The sequence below is a fragment of the Pipistrellus hanaki genome (assembly GCF_964339955.1).
Source record: "Pipistrellus hanaki genome assembly, contig: scaffold_114, whole genome shotgun sequence".
Classification (NCBI taxonomy): Eukaryota; Metazoa; Chordata; class Mammalia; order Chiroptera; family Vespertilionidae; genus Pipistrellus; species Pipistrellus hanaki.
The window spans coordinates 27501-36935 of NW_028182223.1; the positions used below are offsets into that span (position 1 = coordinate 27501).

The 9435-nt window shown below is 51.2% G+C and overlaps 1 protein-coding gene across 9 annotated transcripts in view; it reads right to left on the bottom strand.

The window, feature by feature from the left end:
• Positions 1–5937, bottom strand: part of XG (Xg glycoprotein (Xg blood group)) — a 31538-nt gene extending 25601 nt beyond the window's left edge. The window contains exon 1 of one of the 9 annotated variants that reach the window (XM_084907483.1): positions 5478–5937. In XM_084907483.1, coding sequence (XP_084763609.1) covers positions 5478–5544 — 67 coding nt within the window. In that variant the 5' untranslated portion in view covers positions 5545–5937. The remainder of the gene's footprint in view (positions 1–5477) is intronic. The other 8 variants (XM_084907481.1, XM_084907482.1, XM_084907484.1 and 5 more) reach the window with 8 other exon arrangements.
• Positions 5938–9435: the final 3498 nt, after the last annotated feature.

A 9435-nucleotide genomic window follows, 5' to 3' on the forward strand; every position in this document is an offset into this window, starting at 1 on the left:
AACAGGACAAACAGGATATGCAACCTCCGCCCTCAGCACACAGCCATCTCTGGGTACAACCTTCTCATTCCTGAGGGGCCGTGCATGCTTCCCACACGCCTTCACACGCTCCCCACACGCCTGCACACAGACACAAACATAGACACACAGACACACAGACACACACACACACACAGCCCCCTCTCCCTCCCACACATACACATACACACACACATACACACACAGAGACACACACACACACACAGACACACATAGAGAGACAGAGACACACACAGACACAGACACACACACACAGAGAGACAGAAACACACACACATAGACACACAGAGACACACACACAGAGACACACACATAGAGAGACAGAGACACACACAGACACAGACACACACAGAGACACACAGAGACACACACACACAGAGAGACATACACACAGAGACACACAGACACACACACACACAGCCCCCTCTCCCTCCCACACATACACAGACACACAGAGACACACACACACAGAGACACACACGTAGACACACACACACACACACACAGAGACACACACAGAGACACACAGACACACACACACACAGCCCCCTCTCCCTCCCACACATACACATACACACAGACACACAGAGACACACACACAGAGAGACACACACATAGACACACAGACACACACACACACACACAGCCCCCTCTCCCTCCCACACATACACATACACACACAGAGACACACACACACACTGAGACACACACACAGAGACACACAGACACACACACACACAGCCCCCTCTCCCTCCCACACATACACATACACACAGACACACAGAGACACACACACAGAGAGACACACACATAGACACACAGAGACACACACACACAGACGCACACACAGACACACACACACACAGCCCCCTCTCCCTCCCACACATACACATACACACAGACACACAGAGACACACACACAGAGAGACACACACATAGACACACAGACACACACACACAGACGCACACATAGACACACAGACACACACACACACAGACACACATAGAGAGACAGAGACACACACAGACACAGACACACACAGAGACACAGAGACACACACACACACTGAGACACACACACAGAGACACACAGACACACACACACACAGCCCCCTCTCCCTCCCACACATACACATACACACAGACACACAGAGACACACACACAGAGAGACACACACATAGACACACAGAGACACACACACACAGACGCACACATAGACACACAGACACACACACACACACACTGAGACACACACACAGAGACACACAGACACACACACACACAGCCCCCTCTCCCTCCCACACATACACATACACACAGACACACAGAGACACACACACAGAGAGACACACACATAGACACACAGAGACACACACACACAGAGAGACGCACACATAGACACACAGACACACACACACACAGCCCCCTCTCCCTCCCACACATACACATACACACAGACACACAGAGACACACACACAGAGAGACACACACATAGACACACAGAGACACACACACACAGAGAGACGCACACATAGACACACAGACACACACACACACAGCCCCCTCTCCCTCCCACACATACACATACACACACAGAGACACACACACACACACACTGAGACACACACACAGAGACACACAGACACACACACACAGCCCCCTCTCCCTCCCACACATACACACACACACAGACACACAGAGACACACACACACACAGCCCCCTCTCCCTCCCACACATACACATACACACACAGAGACACACACACACACAGAGACACACACACAGAGACACACAGACACACACACACACAGCCCCCTCTCCCTCCCACACATACACATACACACACACATAGACACACAGAGACACACACACACACAGACACACACATAGAGAGACAGAGACACACACAGACACAGACACACACAGAGACACACACACAGAGAGACAGAAACACACACACATAGACACACAGAGACACACACACACATAGAGAGACAGAGACACACACAGACACAGACATACACAGAGACACACAGAGACACACACACACACACTGAGACACACACACAGAGACACACAGACACACACACACACAGCCCCTTCTCCCTCCCACACATACACATACACACAGACACACAGAGACACACACACAGAGAGACACACACATAGACACACAGAGACACACACACACAGACGCACACATAGACACACAGACACACACACACACAGCCCCCTCTCCCTCCCACACATACACATACACACACACATAGACACACAGAGACACACACACACACAGAGACACACATAGAGAGACAGAGACACACACAGACACAGACACACACAGAGACACACACACAGAGAGACAGAAACACACACACATAGACACACAGAGACACACACACAAACACACACACACATAGAGAGACAGAGACACACACAGAGACACACAGAGACACACACACACACAGAGACACACACACAGAGACACACACACAGAGACACACACACAGAGAGACACACACATAGACACACAGAGACACACACACACACTGAGACGCACACATAGACACACAGACACACACACACACACAGCCCCCTCTCCCTCCCACACATACACATACACACACACATAAACACACAGAGACACACACACACACAGAGAGACACACATAGAGAGACAGAGACACACACAGACACAGACACACACAGAGACACACACACATAGACACACAGACACACACACACACACACACACATAGAGAGACAGAGACACACACAGACACACACAGAGACACACAGAGACACACACACACAGAGACACACACATAGACACACAGACACACACACACACAGCCCCCTCTCCCTCCCACACATACACATACACACACACATAGACACACAGAGACACACACACACACAGAGACACACATAGAGAGACAGAGACACACACAGACACAGACACACACAGAGACACACACACAGAGAGACACACACATAGACACACAGAGACACACACACACACTGAGACACTCACATAGACACACAGACACACACACACACACAGCCCCCTCTCCCTCCCACACATACACATACACACAGACACACAGAGACACACACACACACTGAGACACACACATAGACACACAGACACACACACACACAGCCCCCTCTCCCTCCCACACATACACATACACACACACATAGACACACAGAGACACACACACACAGAGAGACACACATAGAGAGACAGAGACACACACAGACACAGACACACACAGAGACACACACACAGAGAGACAGAAACACACACACATAGACACACAGAGACACACACACACACACAGACACACACATAGAGAGACAGAGACACACACAGACACAGACATACACAGAGACACACAGAGACACACACACACACACTGAGACACACACACAGAGACACACAGACACACACACACACAGCCCCCTCTCCCTCCCACACATACACATACACACAGACACACAGAGACACACACACAGAGAGACACACACATAGACACACAGAGACACACACACACAGACGCACACATAGACACACAGACACACACACACACAGCCCCCTCTCCCTCCCACACATACACACACACACAGACACACAGAGACACACACAGAGAGAGACACACAGAGAGAGACACACAGACACACACACACACACACAAGGACACAGAGACACACACACTGAGACACACACACACAGACACACACAGACACACACGCACACACACACAAGGACACAGAGACACACACACTGAGACACACACACTCAGCCCCCTCTCCCTCCTCCCTCCGTCCCCGGAGCCCAGACCGGACGGGCCCGCCCGGCCGCCGCCCGGCCGCTCTGCGGGGCGGACCCGCGGGAGGAGATCAACAACTCAGGCTCCCGAGCTCCAGCCCGGACACGTGGGGCCGACAAAACAACAAAATTAAATTAAATTAAAATATAACAGAACAAAACAAAACATAACATAACATAACATAGAAAATAAAATGTAAATGAACTGAAATGAAATGAAATAGAATAAAATATAACAAAACAACACAAACATGACATAATATACAAAATGAAAGGAGCTGAAATGCAATAAAATATAAAACAAAACAAAACATAACATAACATGGAAAATAAAATATAAAATGAACTGAAATAAAATAAAATATAACAAAACAACAGAAACATGACATAATATATAAAATAAAATATAAAATGAAATAAAATATAAAATAAAATAAAACAAAACGTAACATAACATAATATAGAAAATAAAATGTAAATGAACTGAACTGAAATAAAATAAAGTATAACAAAACAACACAAACATGACATAATATACAAAATAAAAGGAGCTGAAATGCAATAAAATATAAAATAAAACAAAACGTAACATAATACAGAAAATAAAATATAGAATGAACCGAAATGAAATGAAATGAAATGAAATAAAGAAGAATAGAATAGAGTGAAAGAAAATAAATATAAAACGAAATGGACTGAACTAAAAATGAAATAAAACAAATAAAATATAAAAGAAGATATAATATAAAATAAAACAAAACAACATAACAAAACATGACATAGCGTAATATGTAAAATAAAATACAAAATGAAATAAAATATGAAATAAAATAAAACAAAACATAACATAATATAGAAAATAAAATACAAAATGAAATAAAATATAAAATAAAACATAAAACATAGCGTGATATATAAAATAAAACGAGCCGGAATAAAATAAAATATAACAAAACATAACATAATACATAAAATAAAATATGAAATGAAATAAAATATAAAATAAAACCACACATAACATCAAAAAAACAAAACAAAACATAACATATCAAATGAAATATAATTAAAATGAGCTGAACTCGAGAGAAACAGAATAAAACAAATAAAATATTAAAATGAACTGAACCGAAATGAAAAAAAATAAAACAAATAAAATATAAAAGGAGCCGAACTGAAATACAATAAAATAAAAATATAAAACGAACCGAACTGAAGAGAGATACAACAAAACAAATGAAATATTCGAACCGAACCGAAAGTGACATCAAATAAAATATTCAAACGAACCGAACCGAACCGAACCATAAAAATAAAAATAAAATTAAAAAAAATATCAAAACGAACCGCACAGAAAACCAAAAAAAACCAAAAACGAAACCACACACGAAACCCATCTCTCCCTCCGCCGCCCAGGCCCGCCCTCTCTCCCCTCTGGAACCCGGTGCCCTCGAACCCGGGACCACCCCCCCCACCCCCGTCCGCGCTGCCCACTGAACCACCCTGTCTCCTTCCTTTTTCCTGCTTTTTCTCTTTGTTTAATTTTGTTTTTTATTATTTTATTTGCAAACGCCCCACCCACCAGCCCCACCCAGAGTCTCTCTTACCTCGAACCCGGACCAGCAGACACAGGCCTGAGACCCACAGGACCAGCAGCAGCCGCAGGCCCCCCATGGCCTGGGGGCTGGACGGTCGGACGGTCGGACGGTCGGTCAGACAGACGGTCAGACAGACAGACGGAGGGACGAGGCCCCTGGGTGGCTGCTGTCGCTGCAGCTGGAGGCCTGGCCCCGTTGGGGTGTGGACCAGGGAGAGAGGAAGGAAGGAAGGAGGGAAGGAAGGAAGGAGGGAGGAGGGAGGAGGGAGAGGAGGAGAGAGGAATGCAAAGCAGGAGCTGCCCGGACAGGATGCCAACGGCTGGGCGGACCCCGGGCTCGAACCCCTGGCCGCGGGGCTGGATGTGGGGTCCCCGCTTTGCCCCCGGAGCCTGGATGGTCCGGGTCAGCCCCAGGGGGCGGGGGGCAGGGGATGGGGGCACAGGGGGGCGGGTGGAGGGGCAGCAGGCAGGCCTGCACCCTTGGGTGCCGCTGGGCCCCGGGGTGCGGGGTGCGGAGGGCGGCCCCACCCCCAGCGCTGGGCGCGGCTCCCGCCCACAGGCAGGCGGCTCCCCGGAGGCCCAGAGGCCCGGGCGGGGGAGGGAGGAGGCATCGCAGGGAGAGAGAGAGAGAGAGGGAGGGAGAGAGAGAGAGAGATGGAGAGAGAGGGAGAGAGAGAGAGAGGGAGAGAGAGAGGGAGAGAGAGAGAGGGAGAGGGAGAGAGAGAGAGAGAGGGGGGGGGAGGGAGAGAGAGAGAGAGAGAGAGAGAGAGAGAGAGAGGGAGAGGGAGGGGGAGAGGGAGAGAGAGAGAGAGAGAGAGAGAGAGAGAGACAGACACACACACACACAGAGAGAGAGAGAGAGAGAGAGAGACACGGAGACACACAGAGAGAGAGACACACAGACACACAGGGAAAGAAAGACACACACAGACACAGAGATACACACAGAGAGACACGCACACGGACACACAGACACAGAGAGAGAGACACGGAGACACACACACACACAGAGATTCACACGGAGACACATACACACAGACACAGAGAGAGACACACACACAGAGAGAGAGAGATGGAGACACACAGAGACACACACACACACAGAGACACACACACACAGAGACACACGCACAGACACACAGAGACAGAGAGAGAGAGACACGGAGACACACACACACACAGAGATTCACACAGAGACACACACACAGAGAGAGAGAGAGACACTCACAGACACACACAGACACAGAGAGACACACACAGACACACACAGATACAGAGAGAGACACACACAGACAGACACAGAGATAGAGAGACACACACACAGAGACACACAGACACAGAGAGAGAGACAGACACAGAGAGAGAGATACACACAGAGACACACACACACAGACACACAGAGAGTCAGAGAGAGACACACACAGAGAGACAGACACACAGGAAAGAGAGACAGAGATCAATAAGGAGAGAGAATCACAGACCGGCCGCCTCCTGCACGCCCCCCACTGGTTGGGGATGGAACCCACAACCCAGGGGCCTGTACCCTTGACCGGGACTCGAACCCGGGACCTCCTGGGTGCCGTCATCCTTTATAAATAAAGAGGGAGCCACACTCTGTCCTCGATGCTGATGGAGGCTGTGTTCTCTCTCCTCACAGATCCGACCAAGAAGCCGAACGCAGATGAGGGGCCCGGGCCTGGCCCGCCTGGGCCTCTGCCCTCCAGCTGGGGTGTGGGGCCGGGGGTGTGTGCTTCCGGCGGGAGCGTCTGCCCCTGGTGGTCAGTGCGCGTCATAGCGACCGGTCGGCCGGTCGGCTGTCCGCCCCCTGGTGGTCAGTGCGCGTCATAGCGACCGGTCGGCCGGTCGGCCGTCTGCCCCCTGGTGGTCAGTGCGCGTCATAGCGACCGGTCGGCCGGTCGGCTGTCTGCCCCCTGGTGGTCAGTGCACATCATAGCGACCGGGCGGCCGGTCGGCTGTCTGCCCCCTGGTGGTCAGTGCACATCATAGCGACCGGTCGGCCGGTCAGCTGTCTGCCCCCTGGTGGTCAGTGCACATCATAGCGACCGGTCGGCCGGTCAGCTGTCTGCCCCCTGGTGGTCAGTGCGCGTCATAGCGACCGGTCGGCCGGTCGGCTGTCTGCCCCCTGGTGGTGAGTGTGCGGCATAGCGACCGGTCGGCTGGTCGGCTGTCCGCCCCCTGGTGGTCAGTGCGCGTCATAGCGACCGGTCGGCCGGTCGGCTGTCTGCCCCCTGGTGGTCAGTGCACGTCATAGCGAGCGGTCGGCCGGTCGGCAGTCTGCCCTCTGGTGGTCAGTGCACATCATAGCGACCGGTCGGCCGGTCGGCTGTCTGCCCCCTGGTGGTCAGTGCGCGTCATAGCGACCGGTCGGCCGGTCGGCTGTCTGCCCCCTGGTGGTCAGTGCGCGTCATAGCGACCGGTCGGCCGGTCGGCCGTCTGCCCCCTGGTGGTCAGCGCGCGGCATAGCGACCGGTCGGCCGGTCGGCCGTCTGCCCCCTGGTGGTCAGTGCACGTCATAGCGGCAGGTCGGCCGGTCGGCCGTCTGCCCCCTGGTGGTCAGTGCACGTCATAGCGGCAGGTCGGCCGGTCGGCCGTCTGCCCCCTGGTGGTCAGTGCGCGTCATAGCGACCGGTCGGCCGGTCGGCTGTCTGCCCCCTGGTGGTCAGTGCGCGTCATAGCGACCGGTCGGCCGGTCGGCCGTCTGCCCCCTGGTGGTCAGCGCGCGGCATAGCGACCGGTCGGCTGGTCGGCTGTCTGCCCCCTGGTGGTCAGTGCGCGTCATAGCGACCGGTCGGCCGGTCGGCCGTCTGCCCCCTGGTGGTCAGCGCGCGTCATAGCGACCGGTCGGCCGTCTGCCCCCTGGTGGTCAGTGAGCGTCATAGCGAGCAGTTGAGCTGCCTTTGCATATCATTAGCATGTCATTAGCATAGGACGCTCTGATTGGCTGAACGGGCGACCGGACGCCCGGACACTTAGCATACCGGGCTTTTTTATCCTGAAGGATTGTGGGAAGAACTCCATAGGCTCCCTCACTGGTGTTTAGAGAGAGTGGACGGGGCTGGAGGAGGAGGAGGAGGAGGAGAGGGAGAGAGAGAGAGAGAGAGAGAAACATCGATGGGAGAGAGAGAGACACACAGACAGGCTGCCTCCTGCACAAACCCCCAGCCAAGGCCCCGGCCGGGGATCCAGGCCTTAGACGGGAATCGAACCCGGGACCCTTCGGTCCGCAGGCCGAGGCTCTAACCACTGAGCCACACCGGCCAGGTTGAATTTCTTTTTACTTTTTTAATTTAATTTTATTTTTTAAAATATTTTTATTGATTTCGGAGAGGAAGGGAGAGAGAATCAAGGACCGGCTGCCTCCTGCACGCCCCCTGCTGGTTGGGGATGGAGCCCGCCACCCCGGAGGGGCGGGGGGGGGGCTGTGCCCTTGACTGGGATTCGAACCCTGGATTCCCCAAACACCCCTCCCCCCCCCAACCCAGTCTACAGGCCTGGGCACTACCCACTGAGCCACACTGGCCGTGGCTGAATTCCTTTTTAAAAAAAAAAAAAAACTAAATGTATCAATATATATATATTTTTTATGGCTCTAGCTGGTGCGGCTCAGTGGGTAGAGCGTCGGCCTGCTGGACGAAAGGGTCCCGGGTTCGATTCCACCCGGTCAAGGGCATGGGCCTGGGTTGTGGCTGAGGGCACATCCCCAGTGGGGGGCGTGCAGGAGGCAGCGGATGGATGTTTCTCTCTCATCATCAGTGTTTCTGACTCTCTCTCCCTCTCCCTTTCTCTCTGTGAAAAAACAATAAAAAATATCTTTAAAAATATATATATATTTTTAAATAAAATATATATATATTTTTAAATAAAAAATATATATATTTTTAAATAAAAAATATATTTTTTTAAATAAAAAATATATATATTTTTAAATAAAAAATATATATTTTTTA